This window comes from Parathielavia appendiculata (genome assembly GCF_033297405.1).
Source record: "Parathielavia appendiculata strain CBS 731.68 unplaced genomic scaffold N657scaffold_14, whole genome shotgun sequence".
In the NCBI taxonomy this organism is placed as follows: domain Eukaryota; kingdom Fungi; phylum Ascomycota; class Sordariomycetes; order Sordariales; family Chaetomiaceae; genus Parathielavia; species Parathielavia appendiculata.
The window spans coordinates 254846-278791 of NW_026944233.1; the positions used below are offsets into that span (position 1 = coordinate 254846).

At 56.6% G+C, this 23946-nt stretch overlaps 10 protein-coding genes across 10 annotated transcripts; 4 read left to right on the forward strand and 6 right to left on the reverse strand.

The window, feature by feature from the left end:
• Positions 1–474: 474 nt before the first annotated feature.
• N657DRAFT_683317 (uncharacterized protein) lies at positions 475–2194 on the forward strand (the record flags this gene model as incomplete). The annotated part of the gene is made up of 2 exons (XM_062796562.1): positions 475–867; positions 926–2194. 2 exons carry the CDS (start codon positions 475–477, stop codon positions 2192–2194), a joined length of 1662 nt encoding a protein of 553 aa, XP_062644604.1.
• A 173-nt stretch (positions 2195–2367) lies between these two features.
• N657DRAFT_648631 (uncharacterized protein) lies at positions 2368–3704 on the reverse strand. The gene is made up of 3 exons (XM_062793556.1): positions 3656–3704; positions 3093–3601; positions 2368–3029 (listed from the first exon to the last, which is right to left on the reverse strand). Exons 2-3 carry the CDS (start codon positions 3439–3441, stop codon positions 2506–2508), a joined length of 873 nt encoding a protein of 290 aa, XP_062644605.1. The 5' UTR covers positions 3442–3601; positions 3656–3704; the 3' UTR covers positions 2368–2505.
• A 441-nt stretch (positions 3705–4145) lies between these two features.
• On the forward strand, positions 4146–8869 carry N657DRAFT_624458 (uncharacterized protein; the record flags this gene model as incomplete). The annotated part of the gene is made up of 2 exons (XM_062790715.1): positions 4146–6401; positions 6525–8869. The coding sequence occupies 2 exons, from the start codon at positions 4146–4148 to the stop codon at positions 8634–8636; spliced, it is 4368 nt and encodes a 1455-aa protein (XP_062644606.1). The 3' UTR covers positions 8637–8869.
• Positions 8870–8939: 70 nt separating this feature from the next.
• On the reverse strand, positions 8940–10547 carry N657DRAFT_673944 (PCI-domain-containing protein). Its single transcript, XM_062795714.1, has 3 exons — positions 10251–10547; positions 10107–10189; positions 8940–10049 (listed from the first exon to the last, which is right to left on the reverse strand). Exons 1-3 carry the CDS (start codon positions 10430–10432, stop codon positions 9043–9045), a joined length of 1272 nt encoding a protein of 423 aa, XP_062644607.1. The 5' UTR covers positions 10433–10547; the 3' UTR covers positions 8940–9042.
• Positions 10548–10789: 242 nt separating this feature from the next.
• On the forward strand, positions 10790–13185 carry N657DRAFT_648634 (WD40 repeat-like protein). The gene is made up of 10 exons (XM_062793557.1): positions 10790–10934; positions 11048–11160; positions 11214–11240; positions 11292–11367; positions 11424–11527; positions 11580–11944; positions 11998–12087; positions 12139–12266; positions 12320–12451; positions 12513–13185. Exons 1-10 carry the CDS (start codon positions 10929–10931, stop codon positions 12810–12812), a joined length of 1341 nt encoding a protein of 446 aa, XP_062644608.1. The 5' UTR covers positions 10790–10928; the 3' UTR covers positions 12813–13185.
• Positions 13186–13717: 532 nt separating this feature from the next.
• N657DRAFT_143568 (uncharacterized protein) lies at positions 13718–14681 on the reverse strand. The gene is made up of 3 exons (XM_062785939.1): positions 14275–14681; positions 14091–14194; positions 13718–14038 (listed from the first exon to the last, which is right to left on the reverse strand). The coding sequence occupies exons 1-3, from the start codon at positions 14396–14398 to the stop codon at positions 13751–13753; spliced, it is 516 nt and encodes a 171-aa protein (XP_062644609.1). The 5' UTR covers positions 14399–14681; the 3' UTR covers positions 13718–13750.
• An 817-nt stretch (positions 14682–15498) lies between these two features.
• Positions 15499–17617, reverse strand: N657DRAFT_665899 (uncharacterized protein; the record flags this gene model as incomplete). Its single annotated transcript, XM_062795313.1, has 2 exons — positions 15499–15997; positions 16114–17617. 2 exons carry the CDS (start codon positions 17615–17617, stop codon positions 15972–15974), a joined length of 1530 nt encoding a protein of 509 aa, XP_062644610.1. The 3' UTR covers positions 15499–15971.
• An 854-nt stretch (positions 17618–18471) lies between these two features.
• N657DRAFT_673947 (uncharacterized protein) lies at positions 18472–19575 on the reverse strand (the record flags this gene model as incomplete). Its single annotated transcript, XM_062795715.1, has 3 exons — positions 18472–18964; positions 19059–19192; positions 19283–19575. The coding sequence occupies 3 exons, from the start codon at positions 19573–19575 to the stop codon at positions 18732–18734; spliced, it is 660 nt and encodes a 219-aa protein (XP_062644611.1). The 3' UTR covers positions 18472–18731.
• Positions 19576–19969: 394 nt separating this feature from the next.
• N657DRAFT_692730 (NAD(P)-binding protein) lies at positions 19970–21630 on the reverse strand. The gene is made up of 2 exons (XM_062797179.1): positions 20912–21630; positions 19970–20849 (listed from the first exon to the last, which is right to left on the reverse strand). Exons 1-2 carry the CDS (start codon positions 21380–21382, stop codon positions 20232–20234), a joined length of 1089 nt encoding a protein of 362 aa, XP_062644612.1. The 5' UTR covers positions 21383–21630; the 3' UTR covers positions 19970–20231.
• Positions 21631–21791: 161 nt separating this feature from the next.
• N657DRAFT_624471 (general substrate transporter) lies at positions 21792–23660 on the forward strand (the record flags this gene model as incomplete). Its single annotated transcript, XM_062790716.1, has 4 exons — positions 21792–22125; positions 22198–23003; positions 23059–23276; positions 23303–23660. The coding sequence occupies exons 1-4, from the start codon at positions 21945–21947 to the stop codon at positions 23658–23660; spliced, it is 1563 nt and encodes a 520-aa protein (XP_062644613.1). The 5' UTR covers positions 21792–21944.
• Between the last annotated feature and the right edge of the window lie 286 nt (positions 23661–23946).

A 23946-nucleotide genomic window follows, 5' to 3' on the forward strand; every position in this document is an offset into this window, starting at 1 on the left:
TCTCTGAGCTCACGGCCCGGCCGGCAACGCCCGGATTAACTCCAAGCCCCTACCCCTCCAGTGCTGCGCTGATTGGTTGGAAGCCGGCCTGATGAATGATGCCTCCCTTTTGCAAGCAATGGCACACACTTGAGCTGTCGGCTAACACTGGTTTGTCGGCAAGCATCAGACCAGCGCTTCGGATCGTCTTCCTGCTTTTCCTCCCGAGCAGAGCCAACACGCACGACACCCGTCCACTCAACATAAAACCTTCCCTGAGAAAGATGTACCAATATCTTCTCGGCACAACGAATTCACTTCATACTTTTTGATCTTCCATATCCCAACTGCGCTTACCAAAACCTCGGACTTCCCGCTCATCGCCGGCCTCGCACCCACCACCATTTTTGCGATTGACTGCCATTCGGTGGCCAAGCTCGACCGAAGAGTCCTCAACCCCAAGCGCAACGCAGGATGGCTACGGCGGATGCCACCATGGCTGATGCCCTTCCACATCGGCCTGACCGCCGCGTCAACGGCTCGCCTCCGCCTACACAATCGAAGCGAGACAAGCGCCGCCAAATGCTTGTCGACCGTCTTGCCTCGCTCTCGGACAAGCTCAATAAGGATAGAGACCAGGGATTTCGCGAGCAGCTGCACAAGATTCAGATCGACACCACACTGGTCATGAGAGTCGACCCTTACGTGGATCGGCCGCTGGATGGCTTTGAGCAAGACCAGCAGAGACTTCAGCAGCTCAACGGAGACGGCGACGGTCAGTCAGGGCCCCAGAGTCTCCTTGACAGGGCGGGGCCGAGGTTCTCCAAATGGATGGAGAAGGTGCAAGATCTGATTGAACAACGGGACTATGCCCTCACCAAGTACAAGGTATGCACCAACGGACCTTTCCTGCCGGCCTTCATACATATTGACTTCTCGACCGCAGTTCGATTACGAGAAGAAAACGTCCGAGTACCTTACTACACATGCATTCAAAATCGAAACCGCGAATAGAGAATACCGCGCTCTGTCCCAGACGCTCCGCGACCGCCTAATAAACGTCATTATGAGCAAGAAGTCTCGGCTGAACAAGGAGAAGGAGGCGCTCGAGATTTCGGACGCTGCCGCCCTCCTGCTCCATCCCAGCCAATTCAGCATCACCAACCCTGCCAGTCCAGGCGGCGCGCATGGCAAGCGAGCGACACGGCAACGCCGTGAGATGGAAGACATGACATTTGAGAACAAAAAGAGGAAGCGCATGAATAACAACAATGACGACGACGGCTCGCCAGCACCACAGCGCCGGGCTTTGGATGCCTCCGGCACCACACCGCTTTGGCAGACGGACCGGCTATCTTCGCGCAAGGCCACCGGGACGGTGTACAGCATCGATAAGCTCTTCACTGACAAGGAGCTCGGAATGACATCGAGCGCGGCGACTCTGGCCGCCAGGAAGTACATACTTACACATAAGCCCAAGCTCGACGAGCACGGGCGCCCCATCAAATCGCCTGACGGTAGCGACTCGGGAGCCGGCGAAAACGATGATGAAGGGTCGGACTCGGTTCCTTCAGCTCCCATTATGGAAAGGAACGTGTCGCATGCCACACGGAGTGCCCGCGGGGGAACCAACAATGCTAATTTTGTGGACGACAAGCTCATGGGCATGGAGATGCTAGCCAGCTTTGACTTCCAGGGCAACTTTGACCGCATGCTCGCGGCGGAGCCAAAATTACCACCGACGTTCCCGTCGACGTACATCAAGGGCAACAAAATGGAGTACAACGTCCCCACCACGCTCAGCGCCGACGATGTGCACGCCGACATGGCGGTGATGCAGGCGCTGAAGCAGTACGACGATACACACGGTGTGGGTTCCAACTTCTCGGTGGAGAACGGCAGTCGAAAGCTGCTGGAGGCAGCGTCGATGCCGGCACAGGACCACCGTTTTGTTGCGTATCTGCAGGGCGAGCGGCCGTCGGAGAACCAAGTGAGGAAGCAGCTGGGGCTTCCCGTATTGTCGGACGTGGTTGAGCCGGTCATGTCGGAGCGAGCCGGCACCCCTAAAATCGGCCATGGAGGGACGCCGGGGCCTTCACCAGCCAAGGGTTCGGCATTGGGAGGCGTGCCAATGAGCAGGCAGTCGAGTGCGAACGGCGTGGCCATGAGCCGGAGTAGCAGTCGGAAAGGCGGACGAGGCGGGCGGGGCGGGTGAGTCGACGGGAACAAGACAATAACAGGGCGAATAACGTGCACTCGGTCATACATGGGTCAAGACTTATTTGGGCGTTTTGTAGGGATCATCTGCTGGTTTAGGGCGTGGTATCGGAAGCCACGGATACATGGGTGGTGTTGGGCGGATCCACAGGCGAAGGGGACTTGGCTATCACGGCTTTGCTTTTATACCCGCTCGAGTCCAAAATCGATCTCATTCCGTCTATCAAATATTATCAATCACGCTTGCCAACTCCATGCTATGCCGCTCAAATCAACCACCAACACTAGGTACCTATCCGAGACACCCAGCTATTCCGAGTACGGTCCGAACACCAATGCCCTAACCTCGATACTCTCCCTCCCCTCAGCCCCCTCCCTCGTCCTGGGATCCGCAAACGCAGAGTGCGCCACCCGGCCGCCCTTGACCGCACTCCCCTCCTTCAACGCCTCACTGTCGAAACACTCGAGCAGGATGCGCTCGTCCCCGGTCATCCCGCTGAGATAGTACCAGGCTTGCTCCGGGTGGTGCCGGATCGCGGCGGTCTGCCCGACGTAGCCCGTGCTAGCCGGGTACCGGTGCTCGACGGGGACGACGTCGGCGTCGCGCAGCGTGGATGACGAGGCGAAGGCTAGCGGGAAGGACTCGACCGGGCGGGCGTTCAAGGGCCGCCAGACGTTGATGATGCGGTAGCGCTGGGACTGGAGGGCGGCTGCTTCCGCGGGAGAGGAAGCGTGCCGGTGGATGCGTTGGACGGTTGAGTGGTGTGTTTGGTCGATGTGCACGCGGGAGACGGGTTTGCGCGGGGAGGAAAGGTCGGTGCGTCGGATCGTGTCTTTGGGGGTGGGTGATCAGTTTGCGTGGCTGAGGCAGGGTTGGGGAGTAAAGGAGGGCTTACGGTCGAAGATGATGACTTTGGTCGCCCCCGTGACGGTGTCAAGGAGGAGACGTTCAACCTCGGGGTAGTAGTTCTTTTGGATGGAAGCGTCGTCTGTGAAGGAAGGCTCTGATGAAGGGGGCTGGTTGAGGAGGATCTGGAAGGCGTCCTTGTCGAGGGTGAAGTCGGATTCACGGCCGCGAATGTCGTGGATCATAACCTCCTTGGATACGGACCCAAAATTGCGTTCGGGCACGCCCGGTGGGACGTCGCCGGCGAGATTATAAGGCGTTGAGCCGTCCTCGGGAGGGGAGTAGAAGTTAAGAGCAGCGACGACGTCGCCTCGGGGTGGTTCCTCGGTGGTTGCCATGGTTGCGATGGTGGAAAACGGAATGGTGAGGGTGATGGGCTTATGGCAGACAGCACAGGGGAGAGCACGGAAACAGTGACGTTGATCGTATTTCTCAGGCAGAGATGGCTCATGAATTGAAGGTATATATATGCTCTCTGCTGCTACATTGCCTCGGGGTCTGTTTGACGAAACCCTCAATTTCAAAGCACGGCGAACATGCGAGACCACTTACACGCAGCTTCTGACAGGTAACACGAATGCCGCGCGGATTGCCGGTTGCGCAATTCGGCTTGGTCATGTCGAAAGGTGGTTCGGAGGGCGCTGTCTAAGGCCAAATGCTGATGATCCCGCAATGCGCTTGTGCACTTGACATGTAATTACTAATTGTTGCAGTAGGTAGTGCGGATGCATCACCAACTGCACGAGTTGGTAGGTTTCGGAACATGACGTCTTGGAGAGGAGAATCCGAGTTGGTCCAGCAAGGGAGAACGTTTCCCCGCCCCCATGCGCTGTGATTGGCTGGCAAGCGCTGTCTGGCTCATCCCAAAGTGGAAGCATGTAAACAGACGCGGGCTTGTGGATCTCGGTCGCACAGAGGTTGTGACAGGCTAACCCACTTGCATCGCTGTTGACGCCACTTTTTATCGATACCAGCACGCGCAGACGCGGGTTCGGGCTGGTGCTGCATTTCTCGTTGTCACCGTGTCAGCAGGTCTGCCGCGATGGAAGAGGAGCGCACCATCACGCTGGACCTGGGGTCGTCACCCGACCCATTGATCGACCCGGTCCTCAGCCCTCCCATGATGCCCCCATCGCACATCAAGAAAAAGAGTCAGGCTGCCGAGCGCCTGTTCACTGTGCTCGCACCGTCCCCGAGGAAGCAGACTTTCGAGTTGGACGTTGGAAATGAGGGCTCGCCGCAACGGCTGCTCGTTACTGTCGAGGCCGGGGACGAGGGCACGCGCAACACCAGCCGTCGTCTCTTCCAGTCGCCCACCCCGAAACGACGAGCCACACCGCGACGGGGGACCGCGGTAACAACAACAACGGTACCACTACGCGGCCTGAGCGACGACGAGGCAGCAGGGTCGAGCAATGGGACACCCAGGAGGAGAGGACGCCCTCGAAAATTGGGAACTCCAAAACCAACCCGGCGCAAACGACCTGGGACGCCAGTCAGGGGTCGCAAGGACGCCCCTGGCGCATCTCTATTTCCTCAGAAGGATATCCTCACTTCAGACCTCGAATTCGAGACGAACCCGCGTCCTAGTTCCCAGCCGCGACGAGTCGCAAAACGAAAGGCCACGTCGCCCGCATCGGAGGACGGTCCGCCAAGCAGCCAACCGCGGAAACGAGGTCGGCCAAGGAAGCAAACCACGACTGACGGCGATACAACGCGGTTAGGTCAGGAGGACACGCCAAACCCTGAGGGTGGCACCCATGGCTCATTTGCGCCTCATCAGGCGGATCAGCGGGGCCGTGGCATGGAGGACGATATCTGGCTCGCGACTTTGTCCGACCAACCTACACCAGTTGCCCGGGGACAGCAGCGATCGTACGACGCAGACTACACCGTGAGAGATCGACGCGCTTCGGAACCAGAACCGCAACTGCCGCAGCACGACCCAGGAGACCAACCGCAATACGACTGGCCGGACCTGGGTGGCGGAGCGGATTCATACAGCGACGCCGGGTCCATGACAAGCGAGCAGCATAGTGACAATGATGTTGAGAACACGGTCATGGCGGAGGGATTTACCTTGATCTCCATCGGGTCGTTACCGTCGATGCAGCCGAACTCGAGCGTGATGGCGCCGGCCCACGAGGAGCTTGGTGAGGCAACAAGCATGATCATCAACGGCGCATTGGAATCCCTGAGGCAGAGTCAAAACAGGTCTACAGAGCAGACCGGCGGAAAACCGGCTCCCGTGGCCGTCGCAGCACAGCCGACTGGCGATCAGCTCCCAGAGCATTCCGCCCAGCCAAAACAGAAACCAGCCCTCCCTCCACTAAGCCCACCACAGAATCGGCGACAAAGTCCACGCAGAGCGAAGGCTCAGCCTCTTGCCAGACGCTTGGCCGAAAAGTCCCTTCAGCAAGGGGAACGTCAGTCGCCGGCTCTTCCTCAACCGCCCGTTACTGCCGAGCCCCAAGAGGCGAGCACGTACGACGACTCCTTCTCCGAGATTCCCGAGGTTGTGCTTGCGGCTGCAACACCACGGCGATACCGTCGGCCTCAGCCCGAATCCGAGGAGCCAGACGAAGACATCCAGCCGTCCATTGAGCGGCCCTCAAGAGTGAACTACTCCAACCCCCAATCTGAGACGAATAGGCTGTTGACTCCTGATGAGACACCATCGCCGATCCAATCCGATGCCGAGAACCATAACCCCCAGTCCAGTCCACCGCGGCCTGCTCCGAATGCTGGTTCGCCCTCCTCGCGACCGATCGAAAGCTTGGTACAGCCCAGTGATGCCATCACACAGCACATCCGCCGCAACTCGACCGAGACACCCGCCGATCAACTCTCCTCCTTTACGTCGGCGAACATGGGAGGCCGTGACATCCCACCTGTGCACTTACCTGCACCCGAGCCTCAGTCCAGACCGTCCCTGTCACCGATCGTCCGCGCCGGCCGAGCTCTACAAATCATCACGTCGGATCCGCCGTCACCACCTGGGAGGGACAGTGTGCTACGCAGTCCATTCCGTGGTTCTTTTCCCAAGTCCAGCCAGTCTCCCGCTACGGTGGCCCCTCATGCCCCGCCTGACCGGGAGATGCGGTCACCCTCGCAACCGCGAGTCGGTGCCGTGGTTCAGTCGCCGTCCAGGTCCTGGCTTGCTCCGTTGAGTCAAGTCAAGGACTTCATTGTCCGGAGCGCCCAGTCGCTGTCTCCTGCACGGGTTTCGGTTTCGGGGACTGAGCGCATGGACGACCCGTTTGGCCCGGATCCAGGCGAGTTGACCGGGTCAGTTTCAGTACGCAATACCTTGTTCAGCGGCCCTGGCCGACGGCAAAGCCATGACCGGGATGCCACCGTCAGCGTGGCCAGCTCGGCGGGAGCCAACTCTGTGCATGACGACGACGCGATGAGCTGGCAGGGTGAAGGGAGCCCTGGTGCGGGTTCGCAAAGATCTGTGTCACCGGACCTTGGTGCATTCAATGCCAGCAGACCATCTGACGATGATCACATTGACGCTCAAGAAGAGCCAGCGGATCCGGCAGCATTATCAGAACCTCCTGAGGCTCGGCTACATATGGATCAAGTCCAGCAAGCAGACCCTTTTGGGGAAGAGCGAGGGGCTGAAGAAGAAGAGGAAGATGAGGACATTTGGATGGCCATTGGAGCCCCCACCCCTTACGCGCCCAGAAATGCGCCGGCTAGATTAGAGCCGCTACCTGGATCCGCCCGAAGGAGCAAGATCCCAAGCCCATGGAGACAAAACAATCGGCGTCTCATCTACAATGATGAGCTCGAGCGACACTCGGAACAAAACTCTCACAGTCAGAGAGGTAGCCCGGCGACCGAGAAGGAAGAGCCAAGAAGGCAGGCGCAAGCTCGGGTAAGACAAGTCACAGTCCGGCCTGGAAGAAAGGCACCCACAAACGAGGAGGAAGAGTACAGCCTGTTGTCTCAGGATCCGCCGGGACAAAGACTAGCTCCTTCTAATCCTCCGACCAAGAAGCCCGATCTTTCTGCGTTCTTCTCGTCACCTGCTGTGCTCCCTGATATGGAGCAACTCACCGGCTTAGTTTCGTCGAAGGAGCTCAGCTCGCGAGCACGTGGAGTACCGAAAACACGAGCCATGCCAGTCGAGAGACCGACATCATTTGGAAACAGCTTGTTCGCCCAGTACCTCCAACCGCAATCCCAGACGCAACTGCCGCCAATTCCACAAAAGCAGCTTGACATTGGAAGCCACCGGAGGAGTGTCGACTTATTTTCCCCTGTGCGAAAAGTCGTCGAGCGAATCAGCCCTAAACAACCAGCCAGCTCCACGGCGCGTTCAAACTTGTCGTCGCAACCCGCAGAGGAGACCAGGCCAGGGAATATCCCGCAGCAAATGCATTTCCTCCCTCCTCAGCGGCAAGTCAGTGATACTAAAACTGCAGCGGCAGCCGCGTCTGCCCCACGCACCGCCTCTCCTGGAACTGACGAGATAAGGCCGCCGACAATTCCTCAGAAGATGAACTTCACCCCTCTTCGGCGACCGTCTCACAGCACCCTCTTGCAGCCAAAGCCCGTTGCTCCGACGAGCGCGCTCTTTGGCAACAGGGAAGTGTCAGATTTCTTCTCACGGTCCCGTCCACATCATCAACGACCAGGAGCTAGACCACGAGAGGAACAAGACGAGGCAGAAGGATCATCCTTGATGGAGCGTCCGCTTAAGCCTTTACCAGACCGGGCAGCCTCCCCTGGGAAATCCTGCATCCGCTCGCCTCTGAAACCTAAGACACCAGGCCGCATGGTTGAGTTCACGAGCAGCACCCTCTCCCCGCTGGCACAGGCCCAAGCCCGCGCCGAACGCCGTGCCAGTATGTCCCCTGAAAGGCAAGACGAGCACCGCCCACATCCTGGGCGCGGACAGGTCACCAACAACGGCATGTCAGTAGACAAAAATTACCACGCCGCTTCTTCCGAACACTCACCATCACCGTCGCCCTCGCCCTCTCACGAGCAACAACAACAGCCTCAACCCCAACGTCTGAGCTCGCACCGTCTTACCTCATCCACCACCGCCAGCATCCCACCAGAACCACAGCAGCAAAACCAGCAGCAGCAGCAGCAGCAGCAGCAACTATCCCCGACAACCTGGACGCGCGCCCACTGGCTAAGACTAGACGAGCTCCTCCAAGCCCGAAGAAGCGGGATTCTCCAGTTCCAGCTCGAGGTCGCCCGCCGCCGTCCTCTTCCCTTCGCTACCCCCGGTGCAGGAACAACAACAACAACAACAAGAAGAAGAAGAAGAAGTTGCCGGCAATTGCTAGGCAAGATTGTCACGTCGCAGGGGGAGAGCATGGCGCTTGAGGAGTGGCATTTGGATGTTGTTGAGGCGTTCTTGGCTGAAGTCGGTGCTACTACTGGTGGTGGTGGCGATGGTGGTAATGCAGGGCAGATGTTGTGGGATGGGACACAGATTGCGAAGAGGGTGTTTGCATTGCTGGTTGGGGAGGAGAGGAGGCGGGTGGGAATGGTGCCTGCTAGATGGTAGGAGAGTGGGAAAGCAAGGGAAGAAGGAGTTAGAGGGTAGGGGCGGTACATGCAAGTGAGGGATGTGAATTGAATGTTGGGATATGGAGAAGGGGAGGGACTTGTCTGTCGAGGAGGGGGTGCGAGTAGTGGGAAGTACATGGTACGCTGGCTTGTAAGGATGATTGTTGGGTATATCATGTACAAGGAAGATGATGGATGATGACGAGCCTTGTAGGCATACGAGTTCGAACTATCATGTTGCGGCGTTGGGGTGTCGGGAGGAAGGGAACGGCGGGTTGGACACAAGATTCAGAGACAGATTATAGGCTTGATACCAGCGAGGTGATGTACGTTTCCATTTCGGGCAGCCTTTCTAAGCACCGCGCAAACCGTAGTATTACACACCCAGTAGACCCAATGCTCGCTTACTCCAACAGCGACGCCTGGTTGGTATAAAGCACATCCACCACGTTGCTCAGCTTCTCGATGGTCGCCAGTGCCGAGTCATAGGCCTCGTCCCGATGCGTCTCGTCATAGATGATGAGGCAGCCGGCGCCCTGGTCGAGCACGCCGACGATGACCTTGTCGAGGATCATCTGCGACAGTTTGCGCTCGACTTGCTGCGTGTCGAGCCCGACCATCTTGGCGATGTGGTCGATTTCGACGCGGCTGAAGGGCTCGATCACTTTGATCAGGTTCTGCTCCAGCATGGCGTCGTACAGGCGACGCAGGTGGTTGCGGATGAAGGCGTCGCTGCCGAGCTCGTACTTATAGGCGGCCAGCGCCCGCTCGTACTCCTCGAGCGAGCGGTTCGAGTGCGCCCGCGCAATCGCCTTCATGGCCTCGAGCGACTGGCCGGCGTACTTGAGGGCCTGCTTGGACGCCATCAGCTGGTTGACGTCGTCGGCCAGGTTCAGCATGATCTTGCACAGCAGCATGTATTGCAGGGCGGCCTGGGCGCGCGCCGGCTCGTCCTGCGTGTGGTAGCCGTCTAGCGCCTCGATGAAGTAACTGTAGGCCGTCTGGAAGTCCTTGTCCTCGGCGTGCAGCATGCCCGACTGCATGTCAAGGTTGGCTTGCAGGAGCGGCGGGGTGTAGACGGAAGCGGCCGAGGTGCGAGCGCTGGTGAGGGCGGCGCGGGCTTTGGCGATGTTGCCGAGGGCGTGATAGACGCGCGACTCGAGCAGCTGCACCTCAACCAGCACCAGCTTGTCATCCATGCGCTTGAGCTCGCGCAGCAGGCCGTTGATCAAGGTCAGCGCGTCGTAGTAGGACTGCTTTGCCATGTAGAGGGTCACAAGACGCGTCTCCAAGTTTTGTCGGAGGAAACTCCGGCGCTCTGAGGTAGCCCATTCTATGCAGGATTTGGTGACTGCTATCTGGATGTCGAGAGAGTGCGGAATGGCTTCGAAGAGGTCGAGCAGCTGACGGACTGGCAAGGCACGTCAGTAAGCGGGGTCAGGCCTCGGGATAAGAAGGCATGACGAACTCAGCTTGGCTGTTTTTGCCTTTGCGAACGAGGACAAGACTGTCCTGCTCTTAGTTACCAAGGCGGCGAGCTGGTCTGTGTTCCTGCGACGTGTCAGAGGCATGTCTCCCCCCAGCTGATTGTAGAAAGCCAGGTCCTGCTTACTTCTGGTCGCGGTAGAGCTCCCCCAAGCTGATCAGTGCAGCCTCATATTCCCTGATGGCGGCATCGGATGTCACGGATGGCGGCTTCGAGATGATCTCCTTGTAGACTTCCTCTGCTTTCTGCGGGTCCGATTTGGCCAGCTTCTGCGCCTCGCGCACCCTCTCCGAGTCGGCCTGCACCATTGTGACGAGACGTTACTGTTGGGGTACTCGGTGCTTGCCGTGTTTATTTCACTTCGTATAAAATGAGGGGTGGCGGTAGGGAACCGTGGCCGACAGAGTCCGATGGTTCGTGATGCGGTGTTGGCGGTTATGTGGTGTTTGAGTGCGAGCTCCAAATCTAGCACCCGCTCGCCTTGCAGCTCAGCCCAGGTTACCGCAGCGCGACGTAATGAGCTCCCTGGCGGCAGCTAACGTTCCTCTTGGCGTCTCCGTCCGCTGTGGCTACCGCTCGATTGTGGCTGGGACTCTACGGGCGGTCAGCGTTTCTGCCGCCACACCCCGCCAAAATCTGGAGATTCGCCGTCTGAATCGGGGCAGGCTTAAAGAAGAGGACCTTCTTGTATCGACATTACCAACCGAACATCTTACCGCGCCACCACTTCAGCAAACTAACCCAAAGCTCGAGAGTCATATCTTCTGAGTTTTGAGACATTTCGGCTATCAGTCAAGTGGCATCATGAAGGTATGATATGGGAATGCACACAACGCAAACCCTCTGTCTGCCGCCGACTATATCACTGGGCCCTCAGGTTGGAATTGTTTTTTGCCTATGGCTGCTGATTCCTTGTCGTGCAGATCAAAGCGCTCAGCCGAAGCATCACGGCCCAACAAGCGCCTGGCTCCGATGTCCAGCGTGCGCCTCGCAATCTCGCCCCAGAAATTCATCCCTTCGAACGAGCTCGAGAGTAGTACGTAGACAGCTTAGGCATGTTTAGGCGCCGGTTCTGACATCTGGACGCAGTCAGAGAGCTCTCAATGCAGTCAAACTGTGAGCACACTGAGGCCATTCTAGGAGTTGGTGGGTTTCTGACTCGGGCAGGGAACGCATGTTTGCCAAGCCGTTCCTGGGACAGCTGGGGAGTGGCCATGTTCAGGGCGTGTACAGCATGTGCAAGGTTGGTTCTGTTGAGACGTTTGAGGCGGAAAGGGACCGATGCTGACGTCCCTGTAGGACAAGAACTCCCTGAACTCGGTCGCCTCCGGATCCGGCGACGGCGTGGTTAAGGTCTGGGACCTCACAAAACGCGACGAGGAGACATGGCGTACGGCCGCACAGTAAGCAACGCCAGATTATGATGCACATACAGGCACTAACCCTGCCACACAGCTCAAATATCGTCAAGGGGCTGACCTTCACCAACGACAAGAAGCTCCTGTCCTGCGCCACGGACGGTATCAAGCTCTGGGACCCGTACAACACACCTAGCGGCACATCGCCCATCGCCACATGGCAAGAAGGCGGACCATACACATCCCTCTCGGTTCACAGGACCGGAAATGTCTTTGCTGCTTCGTCTGGCGCTGGCTGCATTCGCGTCTGGGATCTGGAGCAGAGCACAGCCGCTCAGACAATACAATGGCCCAACTTTACTGATACTATCACCGACGTGTGCTTTAACCAGGTTGAGACGTCTGTTGTTGGGTCTGTAGCCACCGATCGATCTGTCATCCTCTTCGATTTGCGGACAAACAGTGAGTTCACCCCCTCATCAGGGTTGAAGAACGAAACTGACCCCTGAATGCAGTGCCCGTCATCAAGACGGTTCTTCAGTTTGCGGCCAACCGCATCGTATTCAACCCAATGGAAGCCATGAACCTGGCTGTTGCATCGGAAGGTGCGTATTCCACCCATGTACGTAGGGAGCGATGATACTCACTGACCCTAGACCACAACATTTACATTTTCGATGCCAGGAATTTTGACCGGGCGCAGAACATCCAAAAGGGTCACGTGGCTGCCGTAATGGATGTTGAGTTCTCCCCCACTGGCGAAGAGCTGGTCAGCGGTTCTTATGTAAGTGTACAATGCAAGTTCCCAGATGAAGCTGGCATTGATAAAGTTGGTAGGACCGCACCATCAGAGTCTGGCGACGTGACCGGGGCACGTCCCGCGACATCTACCACACAAAGCGGATGCAGCGCGTCTTTCGGACCATGTGGACCATGGACTCCAAGTATTTGCTCAGCGGAAGCGACGACGTGCGTCCCCTATCTCCTCCTGCACTCCCACCTTCAACCCACTGACCTCTTCCATCTGTAGGGCAACCTCCGGCTGTGGCGCGCCAACGCATCGGAGCGGAGCGGCGTCAAGTCGACCAAGCAACGGCAGGCTCTTGAGTATAACAATGCCTTGCTAGACCGCTACTCGCACATGCCCGAGATCAAGCGGATCCGCCGCCACCGGCATCTGCCCAAGGTGGTCAAGAAGGCCAGCGAGATCAAGCGCGAGGAGCTGGCGGCCATCAAGAGGCGCGAGGAGAACGAGCGGAAGCATTCGGACAAGAAGTTCCAAAAGCGCAAGGGCGAGCGGGAGAAGGCCATCTTGGTCAAGCAGCAATAGGCATACAAAGGCTGTGTATGAGGGATATGAGGGGTATTGTGTATTTTGGGGGGCGGGATTATCTGCATTGGGCGGCGTTATGGGAGTTTGTTATGGTGTCGTGGGTGCTGCCTGCGATTCGATGCTGATTCTGATACCATCTGTCTGGCATTGTGTAAAACATGAACACGCGGTGGATCGAGGCTTGTGATTTTCTGTGTGTCTCACGCGCTGTCATCCGAATCAAAAGATGAGCCTGTGATGATTGTGATTCTTGTCGTGATCATCAAAACCAGCATCGTTGAAGAAATGCTGGAGTCTTGTCGGCTGAAGGTGTCGGTCTTTGGAGTCGAACGTTTGACATGTACTAGATAGCATCGGACTCTGTCGTGTGGAAAATCATTGACAGCCCGCTTAACCCCCGCCTCGGTCAGAAGAGCTAGGTATGCTGGAGAGGGACCTGGGATGTGATCTTGATTGGTTTATACCAGACCACAAACTTCAAGTTACATCTACTATTTGTCTCGCATCCCATACTTCAAGATGTTTACGTCCCAAGGATACACAACTCTTCCGACTCCGACCACCCCTTCGGCGCAATGATGTATATACAGGCCTGCCTCCTACCGTGGAGGTCTGATCAGTAATTAACAATTAAGTATATGAAACTACTCGTCTGGCCAAGCATGCAGCCATCCATACATTCCATTACTCATCCGCGGCCAGTTTCAAACCCACCGACATTACCAGTCGTCATCGCCATCGGACCGCTCGGAGACACGGCCTCCAACCATGGCTCATCCTTCGTGGATCTATCGTTCAAGCAAACAGTCGTTTTCCAACATGGGTATCATGACAACCCCTGTTATGCAAACCCGGGGAAAAAAAAATAATAAAAAAAACTAAAAAAGCTCGCTGCGCAGGTACCGCCCGGGACCGAATGGAAGGGAAGAGGCATTTCACAAAAAGACGGTGAAGATGAGCATGACCGAAACCAAGCCCACGCCCATGCCTGCTATCGCACGGTTGGCCGAGGCCGGATTCTTCGTCTCGGCCCTCCTGGAGGGGCGTGTCGAAGACTCATCCAGGCCTGACGGGTCATGGCTCAGACCTGAAGATGGGCCTGCCTGCTGACTTGAGGGGCCATCCTCTGGGCTTTGAGCAGCGTTGTTGCTTGCTGATTTGAGCGTGATGATCGGCGCGGCATCTCCAGTGTCAGGATAATTTAGTCCAGGTTTGGTTTTGTTCTGGGCTCGCGGTCAGTCGATGCCATGTGTCCGGGGTGACGTGTGAACTCACGGGTAAATCCATATTAAGTGTGTCTAGAGCGGCTGGAATGCTGTTGGCGCTGGCAGACTGTATTGAGGCGCCATCCTCGCTGTCTTGTTCTTGGTATGTGATGCCTGCATACTTGTTGGCGTGATGCTCCTCTAAAAGCTCCTGATCGTCCCTGAATGAACTTGATGCGCGATGTTTCACATACCCTTCCCCAGATAAACTCTGCTCTCAACAGTCCAGACCTTGTCGCCAACGGCAATCCCAACCTTGTCGAGGCCTGCTGCGGCTCCGCTACCAAGCAGTGCCGGCAGAAGCCAAGGAAGCTTCATTGCTTATTATCGTGATCCTTCAACGGCCGCCAAGAGATTGATCGAAATGAGGAAGAAAAGAGCCAATTCTCGAGTCAAAAAAGTTAAGAGATGCTAATCCATTCATCAGAACAATATGCAACCTCTATCCTTTTCACCCAACAGCAGTCCAAAAAGGCCTCGTTCGAAGCTGCCAATAAAGATGTCGCTTGTGCCGTGATAAAGATGTCGCTTGTGCCGTAATGAAGATGTCGCTTGTGCCGTAATGAAGATGTCGCTTGTGCCGTAATGCGGCGCACTTAGCGGAGCGGCGTTGTTCAACAGAGGCTCAAAAATAGGTCAAGGCCTGGATCGAGGCCGACTCCGAGACTGTGACACAGCCTGGGTTGGTGTTAATCGGTCGGTTCCTTCGCATGCAGGGCTTTCCTGCACCGGGAGTGTCGGGACGAGATTCGAGGATAACGAGCGACGGGGGAGGTGCGTGGTGTTCAAAAGATTTAGATGCAGCACTAGTGAGGTGCTAGTAGTCTTTGATGGGTTCTTCCGGCTGCGACCAAGCGAGTGACTGCCGGTCCATGGAAAATGACGCTACCCGAATTTGTGAATGTCCCAGGACCTCCCAAAATGGAAGCAAGGCCCGCTCTCAGAGCAACCAGGTTCGGTCTCACTTGATGCGGTTCCAGTTATCCCAAATGAAAGAAAGTGGGGAAGAGAGTCCCACGGTTGAACATGACAAGACGGAGGGATGAAAACAAAAGAACAGCAAAGAACCTCATGGCTGAAACTGACATTCAGTTTTTTCAAGTCGGGTTTCTCCATAAGCTTTCCTTGATTCTGTGACGCATTCCTATCTTGGCCGGGAGATGACCCCGATGCAACCCTACCTGCGGCCAGGGAACCTAGAATGCAGGCCAAGCCAAGGCGCATGGGAGGCTGGGACCTGCACCCGCCTTGGTTCGTGCAGGTGGAGTTGTGCGACATCCAATGGAGCTTTTGCAGGTACTGAGAATCGCGCAATCAGTTGGCAGATCGCTGGGCCATATGGTGGGGTTTTGCCCAAGATTGTTTCGGCAGGTTTCTCCGGGTGGTCTGTTTGTACAATTTGAATACCTACCACGATACTATGCAAAAGTATCATACGAACACAAAGCGACCAGCTAAGATGGAAGGTTCATTTGGAACGGCGTTCGCGATTGCCCACCGGCCCGAATCGAAATCCAGACCATGCTGACGTTGCCTGCAAGCTGCTGTTCGTTTCAGGACGGGATCTGGTCAACCCTAACCCAAGGATAACGACAAGCTCAACATCAATGTCTCGGCACGATCGCCGGCATCAGAACACACGATCGCGTACTGGACATGGCTAGAGAGGGGTTGAATGGTTACTAGCCCTCGGAAAGCTACCCATCATTTATCGCCCATCAAATGCTCACCCAATGCCCTACCGGGCCCTCTCAAGATGCCGCCGGCCATCTGTCAAAGCGCACGAAGCGCAGAGCCGTATTGACTCTGATATAGCGACGTCTGCCATTTATTCGCCCTGTTCTCCGCGAAAAACTGCTGTGCAGTCGTTTGGCTATCATGGGAGCCATTCTTAAGCCTCGCAACGGCCCGATCCATCTGTGCCTCTTCAGTCGAACCGGTGAGTCTCCTGAGGCTGCCGCTGCTTCCACCGTTGCTACCCCCGCCGCTTCCTCGGCTGCCCGTCCGCCTGCTCTCTCGGTTTCCCAATCCACCCTTCGGCTTCATTGGGCCCGAGATGCTGTCAGTGCTTCCGCCGCTCGCAAGTGCAGACGAGCTCAGGGTGAGGCTTCCAATTGTAAAGTCCAGCCCACTGTCCAAGGGTGGGCAATGAGGCTCCGCAATGCTACACGACTCGGCAAGGATCTGATATATCCTTGCCCGCACCTCGTTCGCACTCGGACGCTCCGAGGGATAGAAGGCCAGCATGTGCTCGACGACAGCGAGCATCGGGGCAACGCCCCTGAGCACCGGCTCGTCCTTCCTCTTGGTCGCATCTTTGGTAAGCTGCGTCATCCAGCTTTCGACCTGTCCCAGGTTCTTGTGGAAAGACGAGTCTGGAACCGCGCCGCCACGGCCGGCAGACTTGTGTTTCGCTGCCCGATGCGCGGCGAATGGTTTCCCATGCTTCTTGAAGAGAAAGCTTAGGAGCTCGAGGATGACGCAGCCCAAGGAGAAAATGTCGGCGGCTTGCGGACTGGGTGTCAACGCGTGCTTGTCTGTTGGGCTGTTGCTGACCTCTGCTGACCTCTGGTTCGATGTGGGAGACGTAGAGGCCGGTTTGAACAACTTCTCCGGGGCCGCGTGATCGTATGCCTCTTTGTCAAACGAGGTGTAATCTGTCGCGCCGCCTAGAATACTGGTGTGGAACCGAGTGAAGCTGGAGAAGAAGACGAGGTTATCGCAGGAGAACATCACAGTCGACGGCCTGATGTTCCCATGCGAGAGGCCCCGGTTGTGGAGAAAGCAAACCGTGTCAACCAGGCAGTAAATCCAGTTCATGACGAGGTGCGGACGTGCCTTCTTGTCCACATTCTTCAAACAGCTAGGCGTGGTGGCCAGGAGCGATTTGAGAGTGTACTCAGGAGCCGGTGTGAACAGGATGTAGCCGTACCCTTGATGTGTGTAGGATGTCGAGTATGACAGAAGATGCTGATTCTGCACGTCCTTGATGCTGTCGACCTCTGAGATGAACTCTCCCCAGCTGAGACGGCCCGGACCAAGCGGAATCCGGCAGCGACACAATACGGTTCCAGGTTCGTTAGGGACCATGACCTTGTCGAGGTGCTGGCCCAAAGCATGCTTCTTGTCGACCGCATCCAGCGGAACCACCTCGTCGTCGTCGTAGTCAGTATGGCCGCCTTTCTGCAGGGGCCGCAAGAGGTAGTGAAACTGGCGGTGATAGAACTTTTTCTCGGTCTTCTCATCCTTGGAAGATGTCAACTCCAAACGCTCGACTTGGTCGAGGGCGATGGGGAGATCGTCATCGTCCAACGAGTCGTCGATGAGTCCAAAGATCTGGTCAGGTAGGCCCAAGTCGGCAACGATAAGGAAAAGCCTTTTCGCCTTCTCGTCAATCCACTCCCAGTAAGTGCAATCGGTCAAGCTGCCGCCGAATTCGAGAGGCTGGTCAAGACGCCCGATCTCTTCAGGGACGAGTCGGCTGCAGACAAATTCCTTCGTCACAGTCCGCTCGATGGTGTCGTCATCCCACCACATTGTAGAGACCGCAGGCTATTTAGCAGGAAGTTGGGTGATCGCGCCTGCGGTTCGCGTTGGTTTGGGTTCGCTTTGTGGTTGTGGGAGGGGAAGAAGGCTTTCGGTATGTAATTCCAGAAGCTGAAAAGAATGATGATTGAACCTGCAAGTGCACCGCACTGTGAAGAGGAGGAAATGGGCCGAGACGGGACAGCCAGCTGTTGCTCATTTACATCCTAGTTGGTTTCTTCTGACAAGGCGTTGCAGACACTCTGTAAAGCTGTCTTAAATTTTGGCTTGGTGGTCAGGTCAAGGAAACAGATTCGCCATAATGGTTTCGCAACTTAAACCCAGCTGAACAACACCAACTGAAAGGATCAGGGCCACCATCATGGGGACGCATGATGTTGAGAGGCGAGGTGTCATACCTATGCCCGCCGGGTTCACTGATATCGAGATGGGGTTCTCCTCGGGATCGTTCTGTAAGTCACAACGGCAACTCTGATTGGCCAACGGCTGGCCCAAGAGATAAGAAAACAGCTCGTCTGCTCTGCCCCACAAGATTGAGCATCAGTTCGTCCCATCTGGTGAAGCCTTGTTTTCTCTTCAGCCACGCAGTACAATGTTTAACTTATCTCTGGCCGCGGTTGCGGTTGATCCGAATCCCATTTGTCCTGGATTAAGCCGATAAGCTGACTGCGGCGTGCAGAAGATGGCGAGCGTGGGGGTAAACATATTCCGTACAACCTCGACAACCTAAACAACCCAAGTACTGTACCTACCCCACAGCACTTACAGAGTTCGCCGAAATAGCCGCTTTCAGGTATGGAATATGGAGGGTTCGTTTGAGTACGTCGAGGCTTACAGATAAGGTTGTAGGCCTCGTCATTTTATTTGCAGAATTGATAATTGCCTCTATCTGGATGGAAATGTCTAGTGCAACCACACATGGGAGCTGTTGTTGGTTGGACTGCGGCTGACTGCTCCAAAAGGTTACATGATCACAGGGACGCTCTATCACAACCGAGAGCCACGGCAAATCAACAACACAAAGACTGTCAAGCCCTACAGTTTGACCTCATCCACAGCCTCCTCCCCTTTGATTGGAACCTCCAATGGTGGTATGTCCTTCAAGTCAACCGCCAGTCCGCAGTCGTCGATACAATGTCCTCCAACTCCTTGACTGTATCAGCCATGGCCCCAGCAGCCCAAGACTGTGCTCATCATTTGCCTTGTCCGAGGCGAAAGCTTGAGATCGGTTTCGACACCACCCAGGAGCCCCCGCGGACGTGAGACGCTCGCCAAACGGCTCGCACGACCCAAAGTCGATCAGCTTTGGCTCACCGCCGTCGCCGAACATGATATTGGCTGGGTTGATGTCGTTGTGTGCCAGCCGAGCGCATGCAGATGGTCGAGCGCTGGTTGTAGTCCAGAGAAAGTACCCACTCCTTATCGATGACACCTTTAAAGAGGTCGGGACGGATCTTCACGAGACCAATATCGTACTGAAAGGCAAAGGTCTCGAGAACTAGCCCCCTGATGCGCCCGCGCTTCACACGGCAGCCGTGATACCGCGACAATGTTGGGATAGGGGTGCTGTCTGAGGAGCTCCATAGTCCGGGCTTCTTTGAGCATCAACCTGGGCAGAAAGCCGGTGTCTCGGAAGTTAAGGTAGGTTGGTCACACGGTTTGCTTGACGTAGGAAAGCCCATGATATCGTCCGGCGCCACGGTTAGATTCTCATTTGGGGAGAGGATGGGGTAGATCTTCTCGTCGGGCAACGGTCGCAGGCATTCCCGCACAATGTCCGCTGTGAGATCACACATGGAGATACCCGACTTTTTGCCGAAGTAGGCGTTTTCCTGTTCGTGAATGGCAGCGAAAGCCGTCGTCGGCACTTGCTTTCCGTTGGGCCCCGTTCCTCGGTCATCCTGGTAGATGGAACAAAGATCCCTCACTTTATTTATCTCGAGGCCCATGCTTCTGTTCTATTCAAAGAAGATCAATAATAACTATAGCAACAAGATGTGGTATTCATTGTCGGTTGCTGATTGTTCGGTTGCGCTACAATGCGAATGGACCGAAGCATGCTGGGGGTTGCGATCTTTCAGTCGGTAGTCCTGCCAGCAGGGAAGGCTCAACGCGGGGCTCTTGGAAAGACATGATGGTTGATGAGTTCACGGTGGTTGGTGTGACTGTGACGGGCTTGGACGGGCTTGGCATGGTCTCTTGTTTCAAGTACCACGCAGCTGCCTGGAGTGTTCGAGGAGCGTGGTGCGAGATAGCCCTAAGTCGACTGGGATGATGAAATCTATGACATGGAACATGGAACACCGGTTTGGCTCGTAGCAAGGCTGAGGTAGTCTCGGAGGACAATCCAATATACATTGTGTTCCAGCCGTGGAATGCTCGTTGGAATACGCTGCTCATCAAACGATCAGTCATAACCTCTATATAGCCTGTCGACTTCCTTGCGTGGACTATAGTCACACCAGTTCGTTGATCCCATATCTGCATTGGTGAAGTTACATGAGCAATCATCAGTTCTTATAGAAGCTCATCGACCCCAAAAAAAATAACTCCTTTGACCACCGTTTTGCCCGGCGCCAGCGCCTAGCCCCTTCTGAAGTTTATCTCAGAACCCCTGTATCAATCCTTCCTTTTGCTCTTTCTTAGCCCCCTGCCTCCCCACAAACGTCTTCATCCCGTTATCAACACCCGCCAACCTCCTGGCCACGGCTTGCAGTCCCAGCGGAAGCACATTATACCAATCAATCCACCGCGCATAAAGCGGCATGCCGATCGCCGCATTCCGGCCGGTATCAATCGCGGCAATCACCTCTTTGGCGACGTCGACGGGCTCGACGACGGGGGCGAGGAAACGGTTAGGCGTCTGCACGCCGTAGAAGAGCGGGGTGCTCAGCTGGCCCGGGGTGACAAGGACGGTGCGGATCTGCGGGTGCGACTCGCGTAGCTCGGCGGCAAGCGAGCGGTGCAGGGCCGATATGCCCGCCTTGGCGGCCGCGTAGTCAGTCAGCTGGGCGGCGCCGACGGTGCCGATTACGGAGGATATGGTAACAATGGTACCGCCAACCTCGCTGCGCGTCATAGCCGGGAGGAAGGTCTTGATGGTGTAGAAGTGGCTGAGCAAATTGGTTGAAATCGACTTTTCGATCTCGGGAAAGGTCAGCGAGAGAAGGGGCTTGCCGATGACGATGGCTGCGTTGTTAATCAAAACAGTCGGGGTGCCGAGCTAATGACCAGCGTGTTAGCGAGCTCTGTGATATGAGAAGGACAGTGAAAGGGAAGAATTACGTCTGTTTCAATCTCGGCCGCCACCCACGCGAGCTGCTCCTTGTCCGTGACGTCGCACTTGTAGTATTTAACACCCCGAGCCTCGCCGTTCTCCATCTCCTCGACGTCCAGCACGGCGACGGTAGCCCCGCGCATACCGTACACCTCGGCAATCAGCAGGCCCAGCCCGCTGGCGCCGCCCGTGATGACAATGACCTCCTCGCTAAGGTCCACTTCGCGCGGCAGGCCAAAGGCTAGCCGGTCGTTGATCGCCCCGGCAATCCAACTCAGCGAGATAAACGAGGCCCACGCGATCGAGACCAGCATGGGTGGCGCGTCCCAGAACATGTTCTGGGCGCGGAAGCAGAGCGGGATGATCCATGCCACGAACGGATGGAAGAAGGTCGTCTTGAACACCTTGACGATGAGATCAATCGAGAGAGGCGCAAACCAAGAGTCGCGCTCGGGCAGGGTGGAATATGGCGAGGGCATCGTGAAGCTACGTCGAGTCCAAAGCAGGCGCTGCGAATGGCGTCGGGAATGTAACCTGAGATGTCGCCAGATTACGAGATTATACAGATAAATTAGCGGTCAACTGAACAGATAATTAACACAACAGCTCGAAGGAGTATAATGCATGGCAGAACAGAAAGACGGGCAGAACAGTGAAGTGCGACAGCCGTCGAGAAGCTCCTGTGCCAGATGAGGTGCTCTTCTGTTGCATGTGCAACCGAAACACTGGTTTGAAACGCCCCTGGTCCAAGCACCACCGCCAGGGCGACGTTCAAATCCAGAAAGTGGCTGGGACCCTGGGGCAGATCTCTTGGCAGCGCAAAGTGGGGCGGACATGAGATCGGGCAGCGGCAGGCGCGGGCCTCCGACATTGCTTCTGCCGAGTTGGCCGAATTCCGTTTCGTACTTTAATCCGTACAGATTGGGGAAACCACACCCCGGGACGCAGCGGCAACTGCTCCACATCCGGATAGCACGGGCAATGTTGCATTCAACATAGCACCAAGTTAGCAACGACGCCGTGGCCAGGGATGACGCGACGATGGACAGCGTGGAGGAACCGCTCATCTCTCGACGTCCCTCTCCTGCGGGAGATCCCGCCCGCCACAACGACAGCCATGACGCCGCCGGCGCCTACGAATATTTCACCACCAGCTCCTCTCCATCACTCTTCATCTACCTCCTCACCTTCAGCGCAGGCATCTCCGGCCTTCTCTTTGGCTGTACGTCCCAACGCCTGCCTCTCCCATGCCCCGCAGCCCTTTACCACCTACTGACATCCATACCCACCGCAGACGACACAGGCGTGATCTCGTCAACGCTCGTATCCCTCGGCACCTCCCTCTCCCCGCCCGACAACCCGCACCCGCTGACCTCGCTCGAAAAGTCCGTTATCACCTCCTCCACCTCGTTCCTCGCCCTGCTCGTCTCGCCCTTCTCGTCCGTCCTAGCCGACACACTCGGCCGCAAGCGCGTCATACTCGCCGCAGACGTCCTGTTCGCCCTCGGCGCGGCCGTGCAAGCATGCAGCGGCACCATCGGGGCCATGGTGCTGGGCCGGTCGGTCGTCGGCTTGGCGGTGGGCGCCGCGAGCTTTGTCGTGCCGCTGTATATCTCCGAGCTGGCGCCTGCGCGGTTTAGGGGCCGGTTGGTGACGATGAACGTTGTTTTCATCACCTTGGGCCAAGTGGTGGCGTATATTGTTGGTTGGGCGCTGGGCCAGTTTGGTGAGGATGGGATGGCGTGGAGGTGGATGGTTGGTCTGGGAGCTTTGCCCGCTGTTGTGCAAGGGTTGGTGGTGCTGGCTATGCCGGAGACCCCGAGGTTCTTGGTGATGGTGGGAAGAGTGGGCGAGGCCAGGAGGGTTGTGGAAAGAGTGCTTGCGCGGAAGGAGGAGGGGAGAGGGGAGGTGGATGCGACGGTCAAGGGGATTGAGATTGAGGTCCGAGAGGAGTCAGAGGCGAGGAGATTACGGAGGGTAAGCGGGGATGGGAGAGATGGATGGATAGGGTCAGTCAATGAACTGTTTGGGGTCAGGCGGAACCGGAGGGCGTTGGCGATTGCTTGTTTACTTCAGGGGCTTCAGCAGCTCTGCGGATTTGTAAGTGCTACGGAACACCCTATTTGCGTCCAAATGCTGACGGCTCCCTACACAGAATTCACTGATGTATTTCTCGGCTACCATCTTCACGATGCTCGGCTTCCCAATCCCCACTCTCACATCGCTGGTCGTCGCTGTCACCAACTTCCTCGTCACTCTTGCCGCGCTCTTCCTGATCGATCGCATCGGAAGGAGGCGCATTCTGCTATGGTCAATCCCGTTCATGATTGCAGGACTCCTGCTCGCAGCATACGGATTTTCCTTCATCAGGCTGTCTTCAACCAATCGACGCGAGCCAGCACTTCGCCTGCTCAGGGCGCAGCGATCATAATCCTGGTCAGCATCATGGTGTACGTCGCGGGCTACGCTCTGGGTCTTGGCAATGTGCCGTGGATGCAGAGCGAGCTGTTTGCGCTCAACGTGCGGTCGCTGGGGAGCGGAATCTCGACGTCAACCAACTGGGGCGCAAACTTTGTCATAGGGCTGACATTCCTGCTCCTCATGGATGCGCTCACTCCATCATGGACATTTGTGCTTTACGCGGCAATATGTACGACCGGATACGGGTTAATATGGAAGTTCTATCCTGAGACGGCAGGGCTGAGTCTCGAAGAAGCGGCGGGCCTGCTAGAACACGAGAACTGGGGCGTGCAGTAGAACACGACTTGCACCTCGGTGGGTCTAGGACTTTCGTGATGCACGTGGTGGAGTAGAGTTAAGCTTTTCTTTCCGCCAGCGGCCGCTGGTGCCGAGGCATGCTTGTGCTGTGGAAACTGAACGTCAAGCCATGGAAACCGCCGAGTCGTCCAGGGGAAGGAAAAGAATGAAAAAAAGGAGAAACACGGAAGCCAAGGAGAGGCTATTCTCGAATATCAACGGCAATCCGCGGCAAGTCAAGACGAAGGAGGAGAATTTGATTCTCGGGCTGTGTACGGGGCCGTCT